The 25480-nt window shown below is 37.6% G+C and overlaps 1 protein-coding gene across 1 annotated transcript in view; it reads left to right on the top strand.

Annotated features, from left to right (window-relative positions):
• The first annotated feature begins 5939 nt into the window (after positions 1-5939).
• LOC140240018 (protein argonaute-2-like) overlaps positions 5940-25480 on the top strand; it is a 41446-nt gene continuing 21905 nt past the window's right edge. The window contains exons 1-7 of the mRNA XM_072319829.1: positions 5940-6090; positions 15148-15424; positions 16607-16727; positions 20959-21140; positions 21373-21509; positions 22460-22594; positions 24791-24878. Of these exons, the coding sequence (XP_072175930.1) occupies positions 6051-6090; positions 15148-15424; positions 16607-16727; positions 20959-21140; positions 21373-21509; positions 22460-22594; positions 24791-24878 (980 nt within the window). The 5' untranslated portion in view covers positions 5940-6050. The remainder of the gene's footprint in view (positions 6091-15147; positions 15425-16606; positions 16728-20958; positions 21141-21372; positions 21510-22459; positions 22595-24790; positions 24879-25480) is intronic.

The raw sequence follows: 25480 nt of genomic DNA, 5'->3' as shown, positions 1-25480 counted from the left end.
TCTGCTTGAAAATATCATGAGTTGATCGTTGCTTACTCAGTACGAGTGATAATGCAATAGTGATAGGAACTCGTATTCAGTCAGTTTATATAAATATATAAAAACCTACAGTATAATGTGAATGAAGTTTGAGGAAAATCAGACTTTCCGTTAAAAAGTTATCTTAAGTTGTACAGTACTGGTTGAGGTGGGGATTCATGTTTTGAACATTCCTAAGTGAGATAATGAAAAGCCTCTTATGAAATGTGACAGAGCATGTAATTCTAAGAAGGATTCAACGTTTATTGATTAAAATTGGTTTTCAAATGGCTGAGATATCCAAAAAAAAAAAAAGTGCTAATGATAAAAGGCGACATGCCACAACTTTATTAGGATCTCTTTGTTTCACCTTGTTTTCGGATATCTCGGCCATTTCAGAACCGATTTTCATCGAATAAACTTTTGATACCCCTTAGAACTGCATACTCTTTGACATCTCATAGAGTGGTTTCTGAATATCTCGCAAAACGTTAAAAGCTAAATCCTCACCTCGACCAGAACTGTACACACCCTTTAATCCACGGGCCGTCAATCGCCGAATAAGAAGCCTAAAAATTTGTGATGCCCCAATATGAGCAACAATGTAAAGAAAATATTTGAAGAACATTCAACATAATAAATGAAGAGTTTAAATGCAAATACTTACATATCCATTTCTAACAACTTCAGATGTTGGAGAATGAAGATGCTAAAAACACACACAAATAAAAACACAGAGAAAACAATTAGAACATACAAAATAAAATGTCATGATATTAATAATGCCTTCGAAAATATTTCTTGTTATGAACCGAGTGCATTGATATTGAAAAATTTTCTTCTTGGTGATGACCCCTCTTTAAAAATGTTGAGAATGGCGTTTGTCTGATTTTGCATTCTAGCTCTTCATATTATCATTATCATTTTTCAGTATAATTATCATACAAAGAAAGGTAATGCTAACCTTTGAGCATGAACACAGCATGAACTATGAAAGAGAATTAGACTTACATGTATACCTTATGCAGAAGGCACGGGGAATAAAGATGTGTCAGAAGCATGAAGAAGAACGGTGCATTCTTCATAAGAATAAAAATGTGTGGATATCTATCGTATGAATAGGCCTAGCTATAGCTACCCTACTAATATTCGATTTTCCTAGTGACAGTTGCCCTATAATTGGACGAATTGTTGCGATCGTCTTTTCGATGCCGGCACAACGGTGTCGCGGATTTTACCCAATGCATAACTTTGAATGGATGGTCCGATTTTACTCAAACTTCAGCTAAGGTGTAATATTAATATTTGTAATTCACTGAATCCACATACATGTACGTATTTGAAATAAATTCCCCTTTGAATGTTACAGTTTCAACACCACAGAGAGACAAATGGGATCCCTTCGCCGCTGCATACTGATGGTGCTTCGAGAAAGTGAACGTTTTTAAGTCAATAAACACAATACAAATTAATTTTATACTAATCATATCAGGCTATGTGCATCGAAAATATATAAGCATAAATTATCTTATTATTTGTCAAAAGTAAACAAACAAAATAACGCACACACTCAAACACACACACACGCACATATAATATGTATATAAATACCCAATTTTGATTATAACTGGTCAATATCGAAAATTTACGTTTCGGGTTGTACAAAATAAAAATGTTAGAGAAGTAGACTTCACTATTATTACGAGAGCAAGCAGTTTTGTTCTTTTAGTAGCCGTCTTTAATTTGCATGACTGTTAATAATATTATTTGCCACTGCTCGCTTTAGCATAGGAATGTGGTAGGCCTTGCACCAGTCTACATTTTACTGTTTATGATGCTAGTATTTCACTAAACACTTGAAGGAAAGCAGCAAAAGATATCAGTCTCTGTCTGTTTATGTAATTATTTATAATAGTTACCTATTAGCGCCATAAATGTTATAGCAGTACAGTGTATATATGATAGAGTCATTTGTGTGAGGAAATATCAAACCTCTAAAACGGTAGACGGAAGTAAACATTCATAAATCAGAATTAGTGATGGTAATTGGTTGAGGTGAGAATTCGGCTTTTAACTTTTTGGGAGATATAATGGAGAGTTTTATTGCCAAATGAATTTAAGCGCCACTTTTATACATTTCAAAGTAAGTCCATCATCAGATAGATCAAAATTAAATCTTTCCAGTAATACCTCACTTGTATAATAACAAGGAATATTCTAGAAGTTATGATCAAAAATATTCCGTATCTTTTTCTTATTTTCTTTGTTTTTAGCAGCTTTAATTTCAAATATCTCACTTAAGAAGAATGGAGTAAGATCATTTTTAGATAAATCTCTTTGTATTTAGAAACCACTTTATAGAATATTAAGAAGTCTCAGATTCTAAGAATTATTCAAAGTTTATTAGATGAAAATCAGTTTTGAAATGGCTGAGATATTAAAAAACAAAGTAAAACAAAGTAATCGTAATGTTAGAATTACTTTGTTTTGGATATCTCAGCCATTTCAAAACAAATTTTAATAAGATAAGATTTGAATACTTCTTAGAATTATATGATCTTTCATATTTCATAAGAGATTTCTCATTCAGTTGTGAGTTTCTTCAATTTGTCTCCCTCTACAAATTAAATTTGTTAAGCTCGCAACTGCTGATCTGTAAATCAACAAACAAGTCGGTAAAAAAAAAATAATGGAAGAAACTCACAACTGAACCTTCGCCACTCTGAATAATATCTTTCTTTCAGATTTCTCATTATTTCAAAATGAAAATCATTATCAAAAACATTGGAAACCTCAAGTCCAATCTCAACCAAAACTGTGCCAATTCTTTCAGATTTGAAATTCAACGAATTAGATACATTTTCATAATTATCCTTGGTTGCATTATTCTAGAGGTCCTGTATCAAACACCACGCCATTATTTATCTATTTTCTTCAGTCTTCTTCTTAGTTCCATTCAGAGCCACAAAGGCCTGCGTTACGAGGGAGCCCTGCGTCATTATACATTACAAAGTGTGCAAAATCAAAAACAGAACGAACGTAAATAATGATACAGTTGATAAACAATCAACTTGTAAAAGAATTGAAAGATACCGGTAGTATGCGAACAAACAAACTTAAAACAAGTGATGACATACATAATGTCTAACTACACAGATAGTCCAGTGAGCATCAAGTAGAGATTGGTGTTTTTGTATATGTTTCTTGCTCTCAGGACCTATACTTTGAACTTCAAGACTAAAACGCAAGAGTTGAATTTTTCAAGCTTTCATGAATTTAAACTACACAAATGACCGAATTCTATGCCACATGAGAAGTCACCGTGGTCACAGCGATAGATTTTTGACAAATATACCTTTTGATATTGTTAGAATCACAAATAATTAAAATGGCGGAATCGATTTCAACTTACGGTCCAAGCTGTCGGAGAAATGCCACAAATTGCGCCGAAGTATACAAAGGGCTATGTATTATATCTGCGTTTAAATCGTGGATTGTTATTGATGTGTTCTCGCCTGTGTCAGCGGATCGGTTTGACGTAAAATATCATCTTCATATCTCTATCAAATAATTATGAACTCAGAACTAAATTAGTATATCCCGGCCTGGAAAGATTCATGCTGATAAGACTATAATGGATGGTTCATGAAAAAAAAAGAGAAAGATAATTACAGGTGGAATTTGCCCACGATCCAAAGTTCACCTAAATATCTCATCGAGTGCAGGGTGGATTCAAAATACCTATCAACGAATTCTTATTCAAGCGATGAAAAATGGTGTTTGCTAAATAATGACCTTAATGAGGAATATGCAAAGTACAACTGCGGAGATAATGATTGGTGCATATCACATTTTCGTTGTTTCGTTGTTGATGCTTTTTTAGCATTGAACGGCATAAAGACCAATCCCTTTGTTCATTGCTGTTCCGTGTGTAATGATGGCATAATACTGTGTACTGTGTATTATAATATGTCCGCCTGTTAATGTTGGGTGACGCTATGATGTGTGTTGCGCTCGCACACATCATCTATCTATTTATTTGTTTATTCAATTATACATTATGTGTAATCATCTAAATATATATTCTATATATCTAACTATCTATCTATCTATCTATCTATCTATCTATCTATCTATCTATCTATCTATCTATCTATCTATCTATCTACCTACTACTATATACGTATTATGCATACTGGAATTAGGACTATATATTCCTGGATAAAGCGACAACTTCCAATACATTTTACAGTGGTAAGAAAACGAATGACATTCTTTGAATTATATACTATTATGTCGTCAAATTATTTTATTTATGGATCCATATTGTTTTCTTTACCATTCAGACGTACTCAAAAGAGTTACTCTAAGAGATGTATCTCTCTCATTTTTACTAAAAACTGAGTGAATGTATAAAACTGTATTTTTTCCCCGTGGAGTTGTCATCTTAAGACGCGGCAAATCTACCCTTCTCATCCCCATCTGAAATGAAAGTGACGATGAGATGAAATAAACACTTCTTCGTATATTCCGCGATTATATTATATTGAAATATATCATCTTAGTAACAAAAACGATGAGGGACTTATACCGTTAAAAAGGCCGTGATATAACATGTAAAACACGTCATCCTATGATATCACGATCGAAAAGATAAATAGAGAGAGAGGTATAGATACACGGAGAGGGCGGGAGGGAGATCATGGAGGGAAAGGGGGGGGGGGGGGGGAGGGAGACGGAGAGAAAGCCACTAACTTTGACTCCGATTATATCTATAGTTTAGCGTCAAGTCTTGTTGTAGCACACACACAAACATACACACATGAATATCTACCCTCAAAAATGTATATATAGAATGAAAAAAGAAAAAAAAAAGAATCCATCACAAATATCAATGCATTTCGAAATGAAATCAATGACGAAAGAGACGGGGGGGGGGGGGGGGTCAACAGAACCTGTCCTTTTTAGCGACCATGAAGAGTAATGCTACTATTAGAGCCAACATCAAAGTTTGAACGACTATCCACAACATTGCAGAAGGGCTTTCTCAGTCGATCTCGATCTGCAAAACAATCAATCGTATAGGCCTAATTGTCTGATCTATGGGGTTTTGACCATCGATATATTATGCATTAATTGGTCCACGGTTGTTTCTTTTTTTTTCGACGTGAACTTTATCATCTCTTTTCCTCAGTTCCCTATACTCTGCATTTTCTCTTTTCTTTCAATTAACTTCCATTTTCGTTCGGTTCCCTCTCTTCCAATTTTCCTCGTATTCAAGTAATAAAAATAAATTAGGTAAGAATGACTCGTAACCTAAATAATTAAATTCTTAAAGTGAAGTTGTTTTCTTACAAAAAGACAGTTTCTTAAAATAATTAAAAACATTACTTTTTACAGTGTGTGGAAACTGAAGTGATGACTTTTTATTTTTTTCTTTTTAAAGAAAGAATGAAGAAGTTAACATACGTTTAAACTGTCTTTGTTTCGTTTGCGTCGGTATACTCAAAATTAATTGTAGGCCTACTCCTACTCCTTCTGTCTTTCTTTCTGTCTTTTTTTTTTCATTGACTAAAACGAGAGAGGGCCTTTAAATTAGGATGATGTTCCAAAGAATATGCCTCCATGTATACCTAACAACACGAGCCTCACGTCACAGAACATTGCAAATCACTTCTTTGTTCTCTGTCAGCAGCTGCCATGCATTTAGATTACGCGAGGAGATCAATATCATTTATTTACTGGGTCCCTCTTTCCTGGTTGTGGAACCATTGAAACAGATCTTTACTCCGGAATCCCTGCGTGTACGACTTGTAAAGTACAGACACAAAGAAAGCGGTTGGATGGGAACACGAAGGTAGGGCTGCTCGCGACCTCTGTGACCCCCGTGATGCGAGTGTGTTCTTCCGGGTCGAGCCACAGTCGGGACGTGCAAGAAGCAACGATTAAAGTAATGATGAAGTAAACGACGGATTTTGGCTTCTTTTGCCTCTGTAGTGAATCAGTTTACACAGGAAATTTACACAAGGGACATGTATCAACCGCCAGTTCCACCAAATTTCCCGTATTATGGTAAGTTATAGCGAAATTTGACCCTGCATGTCGTATTGATACCAAGGTTGTAGCCGAACGAAAGCGTTCAGTTTGCCGGCGCGGTCGGCATGTAATTTTACATAGGAGGTATACATGGCCTGGTTCCTCTCTAACTGTTATACATAGCGCATTGCAACAACACTAGCACACGCGCAACAGTAACACAGTGCAAGTGATACACTCAGCTCAGTCTGATATGATTATTGATATGATGAAGGAATAAAAAATCAGGAGAAGAGTGTGTAGTAGGAGGGCCAGGGCTGGGTTCACTGTTTAAACTGCCTGAAATTATCAATAAATTCGTGTGAATGGTGCATAAATTTACTGCATGGTATCTAGAGACTTTGTCGGCTGTTTCACTTCGGTCGGGGAAAACCCGCTCATCACACATGCGTGAGGGGGGCTCATGCACAGAAGGATCCCTCCTCATCAGCATCCTGGACCTGGTCATGCCCATGAGGCCCTTGGGGTGAGATGCTCATGAAGCCCCCCTGTTCACTTCTCATCCGTCTCGCATCTGACATTCAAATTGTCGCAAGTTTGCACAGTGATTTTTTTGTTGCACACACATACATGTAATGTCCAATCTCCGTGATGGAAAGAAGAAAAAATTTTGTCTGCGCTTTTCGACAAGGTTTTTTTCTTTAGGACAAGCGTAGACACTTGTAAGCTGTCCGAAATCTGGTTGCGTAAGCTTTTCTGCATTATTTATTCTACTGAAATACAATGTAACCGTTAGGCAGGTTGTATGCATTCAATGTCAATGGCAATGCTTACAGCAATCACAACTTACAAGGGTCGAATTATGGCAAGTCCGCTCCTACATTTATCCCCCAGTCACCGCATCGGCACTTTCGGAGGTATTATTTTCTTCTGCATTTTTGGGGATACCATCACACTTGAAAGTTGAAGCTTGTGATAAGGAAAAAAAAAATCACCACAAAATTGCATACTTCTTGAGTTTTAGCGCCTTTATACGACAACACTGATTCTTGAAACTAGACTTCTCAAGGTCCTGTGCAGTTTGGAACCATGACGCTGATTTTGCATTTTTGATGGCGAAATTTGTAATTTTGGGTGGATTTTTGGAGGTGACTAGGGGACTTTCCTGTGGTGAATGGCAATGCCAGTTTGTGAAGTGATGTGATTGTGTGTGTTGTGACAATAGAATTTGTTGGCTTTTTGTAAGGTAGACCACTGTTGTAGAGTAAAAGTGCCGGTTTGCGGCCGCATAAGGGTTTTTCCACTCTGAAACGCAAACTTGCTAATTGCTTTAACCCAGGTTACATTGTATATCATAGCGATTGACCACTTACCAGTTTACAATATTGTGATAATCGCAAGACCAATGTCCATCGCAATAGTAAAAAAAGACCACGGCCGTGATCCGGTAGAGCGTCCGTTGGTTTATGATCGTGGTAATCCGGTTTGCGGCCCGATGTACAATTCCTATGCGATACGCGCGTGCTCCGCGATCTTCTGCTGAACGCCTTCATTTTGGCCCGCGAACGTTGCGTAAGTGCCAAATCCCATTGCGAAAGCACGTGAAAAGGGCTCGCGCGCTTGTACTGACTGCGAACAGGCATGGCGGTGTTATTGTTGTCTTTCTCATGTTTTTCCTATTTTTTCGATCGTAACATCCACTTCCAGAAAAAAATGGCGGCCGACATCGGCTCGCGAAACTTCTATTTCTACGTGAGGACATGTATTCAAAATCCGCGAACATCGGGAAAACAACAAAATATCCAGTTTCTTTAGACCCTTGATCCTTAACTGTGATGTTACAAATAAGAAGTACCGAAAATGAAGTTTTTGATGCGAGATGTCATCATTTAAGTGAGAAAATTTCATTTTTGTTGGAGATTTTTTCCATGTTATCGGTTGGTTTTTGTAGACTGATAGTGTTAGTGAATGTGTGGTATATAAAGTGTGTGGCTGTGTTCAGCGTTATATTACCAAATATGCTGTAGCGACTGCAAACCGCCGGACGGCCGCAAACTGGAACAATTACTCTACGTGGTCAGATTCTGGTCAGATTTTGGGCGCTCTTAGAACTCTAAATTTAAACAGATGAGCACGCAAAGCCAGTACAATGTAGATGTACATTGGTAAACTTTGTGAATATCTGCGCATTTGAAATGTCCCATTTATTATCATTATTATTATTATTATTATTATTATTATTATTATTATTATTATTATTTTATTTATTTTATTTATTATTTTATTTTTTTTTTTGGGGGGGGGGGATACATGTACATGCTAATATGAACAGGAACACTAAAACTAGTACCGGTAGATCTGGTACTGTAACAGCAGTACAAATGTAGGGTGCATGCATGGTGTTGGATCATGCCCTGCCTACGTGCAGACAAATGTACGAGGTGTCCAGTAGATACACGCTCAATGATAGTACAGTCTGGCGATATGCAGTTGGGACCCTGCAGTCTAATAATCAATTGTACTCATACAGTGTACATACATCAAATGTGCATGTACATGTCCCCCATCAGTTATAACTTTGCAAGTGTTTACCAATCCATCTTGTACAAATCCTGATGAGAATGAAATGAAAACCATTAGAAGATATTAAAGGTATTAGCCCACATTTGTAAACCTGCAGCAATTGGTCTCATAGTTAGCATGGAGTTTGGGTATGATTGCAGTAACACCTGTGCAAAATTTCGTTCCAATTAGTCCATTACTTTCATAAAAATAAATGAAAATGCACCGTAATCCGTATGCATGCGTATAACGCTCGCTAGCTCCGGTCCACGTACGTGTTACATGTACAATGTACGTAGCTATAGCCCGCGCTCGTAATTCAATTTTGGGTCGGGTTGACCTGGTTTGAAAATTGATTTTAAAACGATGATTTTCTCTCTTTTATCGAATGGTATAGACAAAGAGCGACAGGTGAGGTATGTTACTGTTACACTTGTACAGTGAAGTCATATTGGACCTGTTTTATGCAGTTTTGATTTTCGTGGGTTTGCAAATGTGGGCTAGTACCTTTAATGTCTAGAATGTGAGATAAATGAGGCTACTTTCTTCATGATAGCGGTGTGAGATACTGTACACTGCTCAGTACACTGTACATTGCATGTTTTTTTGTGGTTGTATTCATAAACCAGCTATTGTACTGACACACTTGTGTGGTTGTATACAGCCGCTAAGACCATAGATGCAACCACACTTGTTTGGCTGTACTGTGAAACCAGAAGCATTCACTAATTGGAGCCAGTGACCTTTTCCACGGTATGAAACTTGTGCGAATTTGCGACTACACGTAGCATTCAATCCACTGTGTCTCGACAAAAACTTTAATGTGCATTTTATTTGTGCGAATCTTGGCTCCTTAGAAAATTCATGAAAATTTCATGCATGCAAAAATTTCTGCTTTTACAGTACCACTATGCTGCGAAAAGGAAACTTGCAGACTTGATGTTCTTCGACATCTAATCATGCTTGACTTTAGTCCAGAACACAAGAAAAATAAACATTCTCAGAGATGAAAACTGTGATCAAAACTGAAGGATTTTCAAAGAATGACCAATTATGGATCTGTAGTGAGCAAACCTGCAAATTTTAGAGTATTATGAGGGTAGAATAGAGTTTTGTAGCATTACTTTTCAGATGAATATCAGTGCTCATAACTTGACCTTAATGTAATTCTGCAGACAACAGGCAAAAATATTGCAAGACATATAAATTGTATTATGAAATGGATATTGGACTGTGGACAATGGTCATATTAAAATGAAAATCCTGCTTGATTGTTTTGCCATAATATTCACAAATTGGCTTGAAAATCTGTAATTTTGTGAATATTATGAGATCGCAGTCATGACTAAAGTTCAGCTAACATGAAAGGAAAAGTTCTGCAAACATGTGCAGTACAATGTGGATTGAGTGAATGCAGCAATAAATAGCAGAACACAACAGCAAAGTTTGAGCAAAATCAGACAATCCTTCAAGAGTTATGAACTTTTAAAGTCTTTGTGCTGTCATCATTGGGTGAGAAGACTACTTTTTTGTATGTATATGTACGGATGATGTACACTTTTACATTTGTGGTGCACAACAGTTTGTGATGTCATAATAGAACAAGGGTGTAATGGTAATGGTAACTTGGTTTAAATTCAAAAATTCATTTGCAGCCATGGAGTTGGCTGAATTGCAGAATTTTGTACAATATCGTATTTCATTTCATAATAACATACATAATCATACAATCATTCTTCGATTAAAATATAAAACTACACAGTTATATAAGACACCTGATGACCAAAATATCAAAATTGATCAAATACACTTGTACAATTGTACATACACATTGAAAAAGCTGCAATAAAAATTAAACATAAACTTCATGTCACAATCATATACATTTTGTATGCATTTACACGAACTTATAGACTAAAATATATCAAATACCGATACACAAATCATTATACTTCTCCAACAACTTGCAAATTTTGTTTATACATGTACTGAAAAAAAAAAAATAGGGCGGGCAGTGATGACATAAAAGATATTATACACTTGTGTATGGAGACTAAGAGAGAGAAACACAGAAGGGGTAGGAAGGAGAAAGCAAGAGAGATAGAAAGAGACAGAAGAGAATATTTGGAATGAGATGTGCAAAGAGATACAGAAAATAATGAATCTATTTCTTTTTCATCTTGTGTTTCTATTGGAATCATCATTTCAATCCATATTATCATTCAACATTATTATCTCTTTAACCATATTATATCATTAATGGTCAAAATTATGCAAAAACTGAAATACCTTATACATACAGTTTGTACAATGTATAAGGGGGGGGGGGGCTACCCACACATATATGCAATTTATAAGCATTATATGACAGTATTGGTGGAGATGAGAATTGGGTTCCGAACTTTTTGCGAGATACCAAGAAAATACTTATGAAATAGTACAGAGCATACCATTTTAAGAGGAATTCAAAGTTTATTTGATGAAAATCGGGTTTGGAATGACTGAGACATCCAAAAACAAAGTAAAACAAAGCGATTGTAATAAAGTGTGGGTCCCACACTTATTAGAATCGCAATGTTTTGGATATCTCAGCCATTTCAAACCCGATTTTCATCAAATAAACGTTGAATTCCTCATGGAATTACATGCTCTTTCATATTTCATAAGAGGTTTCTCATTATCTCACCAAATTAATGTTGGAAACCTGAAATTAGGTCTCAACCAAAACTATACGATCCCTATAACATTCATTTATATTTCACATTTCAATTATTCTCATAACAATTAAGATTATTTTCTAATGATTAATGAGCTGAATACAGAATTCTGCAAAATTTTTGTATTTTTTGTAGTGTAATGAAAGAGCACTTTACTTGCTTCTTTCAGAAGGCACTCAGGAAAAAAAAACTGCTCTTGGCATATAATATGTCAGTAGTAAAGTCAAAGGAATGTGCACTTTCCGAAAAAAAAGAAAAAGAAATTCAGAGTACACCATGTGTACAATACATTGTGCAATGTAGGTTGATACAGGGATGACAGTAATTAGACAAAGGAACATATAGTACATCCCACACATGCACACAAACAATTGTGATGGTGGCTACATACAATAGTATAAATTGTATGGGTGGTACAGTGAATTTGAGGTTGGGAGATGGTGTCTGGTTCAATTGTTATAAGGTTAAAGGGCAAATTGAGGACAAATAAAAGTTAATCTTTATTCAGGAAAAAAAAAAACAACTCGCAACTACAACAATTCAAGTTTTTATCAAAAATCAAGTTATGAAATTGTTGTGTTTCACTAATTGTTCTGAAACAGTTCTTGAACAATCAATATGATCATATTTTTTGTACATTATATGTTCAAATTGTGAATTGATGATGTCATCTCCTCACAATTTGCCATACATTGTACAGTATACATCATGTACAAGTACTACACCTGTATATAAAATCATGAAATTTCCATTAAAAAAAGTTACACAATTATGCCCCAGTTTCAAATCCTGATGTACAGTATCTGACTGAGCATTGTCTTTAAGTTATTCAGCATGGAATAACATTGTTTTACACTTTAATACAAGAACAAATGATTTTTTTTTTTTACATTGTCAATGGAAAATTGTGAGGTGATGACATCATCAGCTCACTCATTTATCAGCTGTAGAAAAATTTAATTGTATAATTTTTTTTTTTTTGTACATGATCAATGGAAAATTGTGATGACACCATCAGCTCACTCATTTACAAATATTCATATCAACTGTTCAAGAACTGTCAAAAAGTACAAAAATGAGCAAAACCTTGAAATTTCATAACTTCCACTTTTCTTTGGATCTGATTTTGATCAAATTTTCACTGTTATGCTTATGCAATTTTATTCTTTCTTATCAGATTGGCTTAAAACTGACCTGGAATTCCCCTTTAAAGGTACTAGCCCACATTTGCAAACCCACGAAAATCAAAACTGCATAAAACAGGTCCAATATGACTTCAAGTACAAGTTATAACAGTAACATACCTCACCTGTCGCTCTTTGTCTATACCATTCGATAAAAGAGAGAAAATCATCGTTTTAAAATCAATTTTTAAACCGGGTCAACCCGACCCAAAATCAAATTACGAGCGCGGGCTATAGCTACGTACATTGTTACATGTAACACGTACGTGGACCGGAGCTAGCGAGCGTTATACGCATGCATACGGATTACGGTGCATTTTCATTTATTTTTATGAAAGTAATGGACTAATTGGAACGAAATTTTGCACAGGTGTTATTGCAATCATACCCAAACTCCATGCTAACTATGAGACCAATTGCTGCAGGTTTACAAATGTGGGCTAATACCTTTAAGGTATAACCCCAAGGCTAGCTTCATGACTGACTCAGGGTCTCTAGTTCCCAAACTGCATGTCCTGGCTTTGAGTCAACTTGGGCAATGTCATGTCACAGTCTGTACAGAAACATGTATACAGATTGCAAAATGAACAAAATCGCGAATACATGCATGATGCAAAATCATACAAACATGGCAGCTACAAATAGCTGGGAATGACATGATCAGTGGCATGCATGTAGTTTGCTAATCTGTGAATACAACTTGCCTCTGTTTGGATCAATGTGTTCTACAATACCTTTAGCTATGATCATTTTACATCCTGTCTCACACAACTTCATGGGGGTCACTCCATTAAAAAAAAAAGATAAAAAAATGCTCGGTAGATTTCTGTAATTGTAGGCAATTTTTTTATGTTGTTAAATTTTTGGAATATCGTCATCTGCTGTAAATCGCAAACATAAAAACACCACCAAACATGTGGTATGTATACAATTGTACCTTACAAATGTAGAGAATATGTGACTTTACAAGTTATGTCTTATGCAACAAGATGTCTAGTATTATATTTTGCATTGTCTTCATTTCCAGACTATGCAAATTAGCAATTTCCAGTTGTGTATTTTGTGATTAATTGACTTAAAATTGGAACTCCATGGTCCAAATTCATGAAAGTGGTTAAAATAAGACCATGGTTTAAGCAAATTTTATTCTGTGTAAATAGGCATGACAGATTGCATGCGCTGTCTATGTCTTGCAACAGGTTCCGTGACATTTGCTCCTGCGACAGTTGCTCCCGTGAAATATCTGCACACTAAGCCAAACATGAATCCCACCCATAGACATTAATAACCCTAACCCCAAGTCCTTGGAGAAAATAAGACCGGAGAAATTGTCGGAGGAGCAAATGTTGCATCACCCTTGTAACAAACACGCTGTAATATGCACATGTCAAAGGTAAGCACATATCAAGCTTATTTTAGTCCATAAATTGAATTTAAACCATGGTCTAAATTCAAACCACCTTCATGATTTCAGGTCCTTGTGGCATGAAATATGAGTATAAAAGAGGCAAAAGCTCAGACATTTCCAGGGTGCTTGTTGCAGTGTGAGTTTCCATTTAAAGAAATGACCACATAATGTTCTCATAATACTACATCACATGTGTTCTCATAATACTAAATCTACAAACAGTATAACCAGAGGGCTGTAAAATTTGATGGCATAACGTTTTTTAAGTGTTTTGTCTGATGGAATGTCAACAGAATTCCCATGGAGCCTTTCGCTTACATTGTATGTTTCACTGTTATCAGTCAAAACAACTTTGTCAATGGGAGAAACTTCCTGTCTCATACAGTGTACATGTACATGTACATGTACACACTGTACATGTAACATGATTTTGTCCGTGTGCCTTCTAGGGAATGACAATTGTATGATCTATACTTAAAGGACAAGTCCACCTTCATAGACATGTGGGTTGAGTGAATGCAGCAATATTAATAGAACACATCAGTGAGAGTTTGAGGAAAATTGGACAATCCGTTCAAAAGTTATGAATTCTTGAAGTTTCTGCTCAGTCACGGCTGGATGAGAAGACTACTATAACTTGTGATGTCACATGTGTACAACGAAAGAAAGAATAAAGAAGATTCAACATATTTTCACTTTTCTCGCATAACAAAATAATACTTGACTTCTCTCTTTCAGAAGGCAGGGGGAATAATATTACCCTTAACAGACGTCAGTAACAAGACGAAGATATGTGCACTTTATTCAAAAAGTAAAGTTTTGTGAAATTCTCTTTTTATTTTCCTTGTATCGTTGTACGCATGTGACATCATGCACAGTAGTAGTCTTCTCATCCAGCAGTGACTGCGCAGATACTTTAGAAATTCATAACTTTTGAACGGATTGTCCGATTTTCCCCAAACTTTCACTGATGTGTTCTACTAATGTTATTGCATTCACTCAATCCACATGTATATGAAGGTGGACTTGTCCTTTAATGTTTGGAGGTACTAAACCAGAAATGCCTACGTACACCTCAGAATTCAAACATTGTAATTAAATGCATGCATTGACTCTGAAACAAAGGAGAGAATATTCAGTAGGTGATGTTTATTATATGGATTTTCAGATGAAAGAGATCTGTTATGCTTTTTTTTCCTTCTCCCTCTTGTTTCTTCTCTAGGGGTGCCCCAGTTTCCTCCGGGCCAGGGCCAAAACCCAGGCCAGCCCCCTTTCCCGCCCCCTTTCACCCCTCCCCAGCCCCCTCAGCCCCCGCCGGGGCCGAATCCGCAGCCCACCTCGACCGAACTCGTTGCCATGCCGAGGAGACCGGGCTTCGGCCAGGACGGGCGGCCCATCGCACTGCGTGCTAATCACTTCCAGGTGAAGATCCCGCCCCTCGACCTCTACCACTATGATGTCACAATCACGCCAGAGAAATGCCCCAGGAGAATCAACAGGTAAAAGGAAGCAAGACAGGTGAAGACAGAGTGGGACAGAAAGTAGAAGAGTGAGAGAGGGAGAGAGTGGAATACTGCACTATGCTCTTATCATATATCTTTGTACATGTACGTGTATGGCTATGATTTTTTTTCTGATCCAATTTTGTAACCCCCTGTTTGTATGCATGTATACAGACGACAGATGTTCTGTAAAATAAACTACACTGTACATTGTAGACACTGAACCAATTGGCACTGCTGAAATGTACACCGTGGTATCTGTTGAAGAAATTCAAGATATATTCGATCATGATATGTCAAGAGCACAAGATTTTGGGAGATAAAGGGGATGGATGCCATTCAAAATGCAGGCTGAGAATCATTTGTAGGTCATAATGAAGACACTGACCCAGTGATGCGTGTTCAACATGTACAAAAGGTACACACGAGATAGGTTGCTATGAGGGAAAGCAGTTACCGATGCTCTTGTGGGGTATGGCTTTTGATAATAGTGTACACATTGTTGTCTAACTCCAAAATCTGTTCCATGTGGGGACCTTAGCAGCGTCAGTGCAGATATCAATAAGGAACAGTGATATTGAAATAATCCTTGTAATTTAAACCCCCAAAACAGAGCAAAACCAAAAACATTTTTTCCCCCTTGTGTCATACTTTTCTGTTACCCCCAGTGTGACAGAGCACAAATCTATTATATTCAGTTTTTCATCTGAGAAGCTAGGAATTGATTAATTAGATGAGTTTCAATGTAACTTTGAAAGAAGAGTCTAGCCCACATTGTGCATCATAATATTTGCTTTTACAATATTACCAGATTTTTGTCTCATCAGTGGCATATTTGATAATAAAATGATAAGACATTAGATTAAATAGATAAATTATAGGTTTAATTTTCAAAAAAGTCATACAAATATTTGAATGCACAAGATTCCATGTCTTTGTCTCTTGCATGGGGGTATTCACTGGTGTCATCGTTCATGTGGTAGCTTGTCCTCATCAATGACATGGAAATGCCTGTAGATACAGTTAATGTCCAAATACTGTGAGAACATGAGCGATATCTTGTATGCTGAAATTCTGATTATTGGCAGCTCATTTTGTACAGAGTTTTGAAACCATTCTGCTGTGGAGCAGTTGAGTGCTTCCTATTAAACTGTATACATAATGAATTCTCCCTTCCAGAGATGTGATTGACACACTGGTCAATGCCTACAAGGGGCGGTACTTCCAGAACAACCTACCGGTCTTCGATGGGAGGAAAAACATGTACTGCAAGGAGCAGATTCCTATTGAGAGGGAGAAGGTGAGATGAGAATGATCATGTGAAGTGGGTTTAGACAATTGTGATGTGAAGTGCTCCCCCTGCTGAGATCTGAACCCTGTAGAAATCTTGTGAAAGCACTCACTTCAGCTCTAGGAGCATTCACATTTAAATATTAACAGCGGTCTAAAGTTCCATGGTAATTTGTTGGCACCATTCTCTGGTTAGCTAATACTATGGTAGTGCATACTGCGGTAATTCACGTGGTATCGTTCTCATTAACAAAATATCACAGTATTTCCAGTAAGCATTGCACATGTGCATATCTCCCTTTGGGAAGAAGACAGAAAGTGTGTCGGGTCACACCAAAAGTACACCGATGTGCAATTGCTGGTATTTCATGACAAGATTCGCACTTGAATCTCATATAATGCATATACTTTTAAGCCACATTTGCACAGGGAAAATTTAGCATCACAATGCAAAATGACAGTTGGCAGTGTAAACTTGGTTGATAAAATGTTTAATGATGCAAGTAGCTGAAGATGTCAAGCCTTGCTTCTTACCTGGTAGAAAGAAGACAGTAGCATACTGAGAGTCAAAGGCAAGAAAAAGTAAAAGAGACGCAGTGAGTTTATGTGAGATTCAGCATCAATGCGATAGTCATAAACATGCTATTATGCCATAAAACGAAGAGAGTGCTCATCACAGATGTCATTATGGTGACATTGTGGTTTCAGGAAGGAAAGACATGCTTTACCTCCCACCCCCCTTTTATCTGTCCCCCCCGCCCCTTTTCTCTCACTCTTCCATCTCAATACCCTCCCCCTCCTTTCCTTGTTCTCAGTGTTGTATACTTATGTCAGTGCTTGGTTTCGCATACTTGGGAGCCATTCAGTGCATGGTTCCCAGAAGTGTATATTGCCGGGACGTGCAGTTTCTCATACCTGGGCAATCGTCCAATTGTCTGATGTGCCATCATCAGCATTACTTGCCAGTTTTGTTTTTAACACGGCACCTCATAATAGCCTACTTGACTCCAAAGGCTTGTAGAATGCTGACATTCATATGTGCTCCTTTTCTGGTGACAGTGGCAATTGTAAAACTTTGCTAGAGATTGATATTTTTTCTTTGTTGATGCTTTCTTGACTCTTTTCATTTTTGCATCCATAACATTTTTCATACTCTTATTCTTTTGACAAACAGTGGCTTGTTTCTATTTCCTGTCTGTGTTGGTCTCGCTCAAACCGATGTAATTTGGATCACTTTTAGGGGGCCTGTGTTACTGTGAAGTAGACCACAAAAAAAAAGAAGAAGAAAAAATAGAAGGAGAAGAAGAAGAAGAAAAAAAAGCTATTGGAATTGTGCTTTTTCAACGTGTGTAAATGGGCCTGAAGATACTGGTGTCATTGGATCTTGGATTTAGTATCTCCGGAACATTCCGCAAAGGAATTTAACTTGAGTTGTGATGTTGATGGGTCATTTCTTTCAATTTGTCAAATTTGCTTTTAGGGTTTGAAATCTCTGCTTTGAATGCAGGCAGAGGTAGTCGATGTGCAGAAATTACTGAAGAAGGAAGGCCATTCCATCCTTTCTGGGTTTTAGCGGAGAATGATTTTGAATAGACATTTGTTCTTGTGTGATTATAAGGAGACATTCAGATGATTTTTTTTTTTTACATTTGAACATCTATAGATTGGTTATACTGGGTACAAAGTTTCAGAATTTAGAGTGATTGGGATGAGGAATAAGAATGTTTTCAAAATTCATACCAAATCACAATGAACAAGGGTGATGATGTACATTTGCAGCAGCGTCAAATAAGAAGAAATGATTGGTAGCCATGTTCAGACGTATTCCTAGTCGGAGTAAAATTTTATGGCGCAGCAATTAGAATTCAAATTGATGCTTAATCTTACCATGACCCTGTATCCACACGACGGTCATGGGAAGAAACTCTGACCAATTTACCACGGCCTTTGTGGGGATCACCGTGGAGGGTCGTTGTAACTTCTGGAAGTGGAAGCGCCGCCCACGTCAACCATACCATTGTTTTTTACCAGCAGCATTTATCTTCTCCATTCTTGTTGATAAGAATCTCGGAGCGCTAGCTTCTCCGTCGCGATCGACTACATTAGAATTGTACTGCATGCGCACGTGTACTCGCATAAGTTTTACCTAGGTCGTATGAGGTTTGTAATGTCATAGATACTCCGAGGACTTGTCGGCACAGGCAATTAACTCTGACCGGCTAGTCGTGGTAGCGAGATACTCCTGAAAAAACTCAGGAGTACCATATCTTGGTCGGAGGAAGAGGTCGTGGTAAGTTCCCCCGCCGGGAGGAAGATACCACGACCTTGTTCAGACGGGCACTACTCTGACCTTTCCTCCGACCTTCCTCCGACCAAGCTTCCTCCGACCCTTCCTCTGAAGTTACTGTGACCAAAACTGCCTCTGTCTGAACGCAGCTATTGTATGGAATTACAGTGCTCCATTAGTGGAATATGTCAGACTCCTATGTCGTCATCCTTGTTCAGCTGATTATGTTTGGGGTTTTTCAGAGTATTGGTTTATCTACTCGTAGACAGCAATAAATTTGATAAATCTAATACTATTGACTTCACATGCATTACATCATGTGAAAAATAGTCTGGAATGCCCCTTTAAGCTGGAATTGGTTTGTATGCCCCCTTGTTCTACCATGGATCTTTGTAGTGATGTATTTCCGATGGTCAACATTCAGAGTCCCATTTAATATTTTGTAGAGGTAGGTTGGTCTGCCTGCTGTCATCTCTCTGGCAGTGGCAACCATCCAAGGGATTTTTTGGGCGAGGTAGTACTTGTGTACCAGCCATAAATTGATGTAGTGGACCTGGCTGCAGCGTTTTGAACATGTTTGAACTAAAGATCTTTGATGTTTTTAGAAGTGAACAGGCTCCAGGCTGATGTCGCATATATTGATGCATTGTGGATATTTACGAGGGCAGATTATGGCGAAAATCCCCATAACTCATCCTCATGAGCCATTGTTCCTAAGCATGTGTCACCACGCATGAAATCAGTTCTTATCCCAAAATACCATAAGGGAACACCTTGTGTACCAGTAGAAATTTAATGCTGAGGTTTTACATCCCATAAAACCAAGTTTCCTGTGACTTAGTTTGTCCATTCAATGTTTTTTGGACCCTGGCTAAAGCCATTTCTATTGGCAAATTTCATCTCCCACACGTATAATGCACTTTTGCTTCTATCTTGCCTATTAAATTGCAGCAAAGAAAGAAAGAAAAAAATATGAACAATGTTGTTAGATCAGTTGCTAGCAGTTTGCTGTGGAGCTCAAGAACTCTTCATAACACATGTCCCCTGGTGTGAGCTTCATGATGAAATATGGACAACATGGTGGCAGTGTGATACATTACTGTAAATGTTTATTTTGATAATAATTATCCGTTGCATTAACTACACTGAAACATATAAAAACTTGCATGTTTATTGTTTGTGTGTGTATGCTGTATATATACACATATACTTAAGCATTGCATCTATGATAAATTAATATTTTCCTTTTAAAATGTAAGTTTGTTGATTTACTTTTCATGGAAACACAACTAATAGTCACTATTGAGAAACAAGTAAGTTGGGCTGTGTAAATTAAGTTTGGCTGCGTCAGTACTTACCGAACATTGGTTACAATTTCATCACTTTTACCTGGTACTTACGTTAGCTGTGAAACAGCAGATGATTACTATTTTTTTTATTTATTTATTTATTTTTTTTTTTTTTGGGGGGGAAGGTTTTGGTAACAGTGACTTGAAGGAGAAACTGAGACCCAAGTTCATCAACATTCATGAGATTCAATCTTTCTTTCCTAAAATGCTGAGTTGTAGGGCTCTATACATATCTGTCATATACATAAGGATTCTATATTGCTACTTGTATAACCCATGAAAGAATCACTGCAACCCATCTCTGTGGTGACAAAACCTTCTATCTTGAATTCTGATGAAAATTACTTTTTGTGTGTGTGTATTATGTGATGTCCTGTCCACATCCTAGCTGTCTTACCCTAAAAATGCAGCCACCATGGCATGTCAAAGGAAAGGCAGTCCAATATAGTGCTTTGGCTGCCATGTTTTTTTTTCTCTCTTGAGCATTTGAAATTGTTTAGATACAGGGTTTTGACATCCCAGCAGTGAAAGAATGTATTTGTATCTATATGAATATACAGGTGTAGATGGTTATGTTTCATGATATGTGTCGTTTTCCTTCAAAGGTGGAGCTTGAGGTGACCCTCCCAGGCGAGGGCAAGGACAGAATATTCAAGGCCAACATCAAGTATGAAGGCAAGGTCAGCCTCTCCCTGCTGGAGTCCGCCCTCAAGGGAGAGGTGGTCCAGATCCCCTATGACGCTGTCCAGGCCCTGGACGTCATTATGAGACACCTGCCATCCCTCAGGTATGGTACTGTTTGCACACCCCTGTTGGTGTTAATGGACCATTCTAACCTCATAATACAGCTGCATGATAAGGCAGCCAATGTGTCACATAGCTCTTCTTCCTTTTATGTTATAAATCATTCATTAATCTTGAGGAAGACATGTTACACGAATAAAGATGATCGTGAAAATGACAATGTGTTGTATTAAGCACCTAGTTGTAACTGCTTCAACTGCTTGCACCCCTCACAGGTATACCCCGGTGGGTCGTTCCTTCTTTTCCCCACCGGAGGAATACTCACATCCCCTGGGAGGGGGCAGGGAGGTGTGGTTTGGTTTTCACCAGAGCATCCGCCCCTCCATGTGGAAGATGATGCTGAACATTGACGGTGAGTGTAGAGAGTGAACAGTGGTGGCTGGGGGTGTCCTCCAGTGTGATTTTTTTAAAACTCTTCCTGTGTTCTGTAAAAGTATTTTGATTTTGTGTTTTACAGATTGTTCTATCTAGCCCTGAAATGTTTCTGTGGTAGACTATGGATCTATTGATGTCTGACAGTAGCATTTAGATGTTTACTGCAAATGATTAGGTTTCTTTTGTCTTTCAGTGCTGAAAATAATTAAATGCATAATGATAGTGATGATATTTGTTTTGTGTACATAGTGCCATTCCCCAAAGTAGTGATGCTCAAAGTGCTTGTGAGCAGCCCTTTCCATATCCACTTGATCATGCCACCTCCACATGAATAAGAAAATAAAGAAAAAATGGAAAAGGATTGCTAGTGTACCCATCTCTTTCTATGATTAGAATATTTTCGGATTTTGTGCATTTGTGCTACTGCTTGGAGAACAAGTTTCAAGCAATAGTATGAAATACATGCCATTGATTGTATTATAATGCTCTTCGAACTGAGGAGCATGAAACTTATAAGCCAGTTTACAGTTACAATCTGAGCATGTGCAGATAAAGGTCATTGCAGTCCTTCTCTTGAGTGGAGTGTCACTGAGATATTTAAAAAAAAATGGATAGTCTTCATGAAGACATACCTATATGTTATAAATATTCATGTATGAACCAGGTACCAGGTGCATAGTGGAATGAACTTTACAGGTGAATGTGTGTGTATTCTTTTCAACCAAATCAACAGTAGACATTCATGCAGCACTTGCATGTAAATTAAGTCGGCTGTGCTCAACTGCTCTTAAAGATAATTCCATGTTTTGTAAAGTCTTTGGTTCAAGAGGTCATTGCAGACTGGTGCTAACCGTGAACTGGCGTATTGTAGATCACATGCGTAACTATTCATTGTTTTTTATTCCTTGTGTTGTTTGTTGTCCACAGTCTCTGCCACTGCATTCTACAGCTGCCAGTCTGTGATTGACTTCCTCTGCGAAGTTCTCGACATCCAGGACATCTCAGATCAGCGGCGCCCTCTCTCGGATTCCCACAGGGTCAAGTTCACCAAGGAGATCAAAGGTCAGAGGTTATGCTGTCAGATCCTAGAATACTGGGCAGTGGCAGCAGATTTAATAAAATACCATGTAATAGTATGTATGCACCTTGAGCACTCAACAGAGTGGATTTGGCGCAACATAAATCATGTGTATCATTATTATTATCATCATCATCATCATCATCTTCATCATCATCATCATCATCATCATCATCATCATCATCATCATCATCATCATCATCATCATCATCATCATCACCGCTTAGTTAGTTACCAGACAGTGATGGGATAAACAGGCTGACTTAAAAGTGGACCTGTGGAAATATTTTCTCATGGGCAGAGTATTGTTGGGGGTAATTTTCCATGAGAGAATATTTGTTATGTTCAAAGAAATGGCAAATGAGGGAAGCAGCCTGTCAGAAGATTTGGTTACACACTGTGAGTATGAGACACAGAGATGCCAAAGATCTGTAGGGTTTTTGCAGTGCTGTTAAGCTGTAGACTGAGTGGTGATATACTGTGAAAATGGCTACCATAGGATATCGAAGTTGAAGGTGTGATTTCTTTCAAAGTAGTCTGACCCTGACCCACCCATATAGTAAAGTAAAATTATGTTTTTTGTAGTTGTCTGGCGAATTTGCAGAATGCTCTAATGGCAGGTTTTGTTTTTGTTTTTGTTTTTGTTTTGCATGTTTAAAGGTTCTGTTTACCTTTGGGAGCAGTGATTAAATAAATGTTCAAGATATCACTTTTGATGCATATTTGTAGGTCAGTTGTATCACAAAACATCCTACCATATGAAATTTTTGCAATGAAGCCTGAAATATAAAGAGATATCACTATTTTTCTCATTAAACCATAACTGGAGATGGGTTAGTCTGGAAACATTGTTATTATAACTATTATTCACATTTTGTATATTTAACAATACTTACATCAAATTTTTACATTGGTTGTTTCTATCCCTAACTCACATTTTAGCACTATTTTGAAGCACTAATGCTGGGGTTTTGTTTATCTACATGAGGTAAATTATGCCTTTAAAGTCATGAGTCCCATGACTTCTTTATCTCAGGACCTAAGACCTCCCTGAGTAGCATGTCAAGCCCTTGGAATGTATCATTCTCTATCTTCCTTCCAGCACCAGTCATCATATTTATAGTTTTGCATGGGGAAACCCTTCCATGTGGTAGTTCAATTTGAGTTTGAAATTTTGCTGGAAAGCAATAAAGGATTTCCTTTATTGCTGGAGCTGGCATTGTGCCAGCATTCCTGAATGTGTGACCAGAACAATGTGTGTTGGTTTTAGTGAGCTAAGGTTCATGTTATGTCGCCATGTACGATTGATTTCTCAAACTGACATGCCCACAATTATTTCTTGCATTCTTGAGTTAAGTGAAACTGAAAGTCTTCCATGTGCAATTACTGGCATAGTTTGTCAGTATTACTGCTGGTCATAATGATCATTATATTCCACATACTAAGAATCTTGCTATAGGATTGGTCAAGAGCTGATCACGTGATAAAGCGTAGTTTTGCCCATCACATCACCTGAGAAGAAAAGTTTGTTACACTCTATGTTGATAGTCCCTTTTATTTCGCTGATCTCTTCAGTCCATACAGTCCTAACGCGAGATGAGTACGTGCGAAATAAAAGTGCGTTGCACTGTGGACTATCATTTAACTAGGTCACCTGACAGTCCACAGCACTTTCACTTCGGTACCACGCGGTGCGCGTAGCAAATTCATTGTTTTGTCATAAGTACGCGCACACGTCTAAAGTAAACTCAAAGAGGTTCTGTGAACCTCTTTGAGTAAACTATGTAGCCTAAGCCCTAAAAGGATACCTACATGTAAAGACAGCTAAAACGGTTTCAGATGTGGAATAAAATGGGAATTTCTAGGACCCTAGATGTGGAATATAAAGCAAATAATCAACTTTTAGTTTCAGGCAATGAGAACAAACTATCACTTCCTCGGCGATCTGAATGTGTACTCTATCTTTCCTCAGCTGCGCTTCGGAAAGATAGCTACTGTACATCCAGATTGCCTCGGAAGTGATAGTTTGTCCCATCACCTTCACCAACATTGATTATTTGCTTACTAACTATCCATGACTCGCATCGATAGCAACTACAAACAGATATATGGTTCTGTCTGCAAATGTCTGTGTAAATTTCTTGAGAAAACTGAAATATTTTTCCGTTTTTGTGTGTCAGGTCTGAAGATTGAGATCACTCACTGCGGAAACATGAAGCGCAAGTATAGAGTGTGTAATGTCACCAAGAGATCGGCTCAGACTCAGACGTGAGTATTGCCCCGTCTCCACCTCCGTAACTTGCCGCACTGTGGTAGTTCTCAGCTGAAAGGCTGCATTTGAAGTCTTGCAGAGAAACCGACCAATCAGAAGCTTTGTATTGTGCCTAAAATACCATCACAGCCGTAGAATGTCATCAGTTTCATTAGTTTGAATATTGTTTCTCTCCAAGAGGCAACTCATTGATGTAATAAGCACTCTGAATACTTTTTTTTTCTGGTCATTTTAGATTCTATAAGAATGTGAAAAAAAAAAGTACATTACTTTCAAAGCATGTGCAACACAGGCTGTTGTGATTAGCATGGTGTGAGAGGTCAAACCAGGGAGGTAGGCAAAGAATTTAAGGTTGAAGCACGATAGAATGCCCCCCCCCCCCCCAGTTGACCTCATGGCCGCTTCAATATATCTCTTTGAGAACAGAAGACAGGTTTGTAAGTTGATGAAACAGTTACGAGATCAATCCCCATTTCTCAACGATGAAAAAGATTATAGAGTTAGCTGAAGAATGCTAAACCTAAGAGGCTGTAGTGTTCTGAACTACTTGGATTTAAACCTCAAACATTTATTGCTTTCCATTTTAATACTCAGTTTT

This window comes from Diadema setosum, chromosome 16, assembly GCF_964275005.1.
Source record: "Diadema setosum chromosome 16, eeDiaSeto1, whole genome shotgun sequence".
NCBI lineage: Eukaryota > Metazoa > Echinodermata > Echinoidea > Diadematoida > Diadematidae > Diadema > Diadema setosum.
This window is presented reverse-complemented; position numbering and strand designations above follow the sequence as displayed.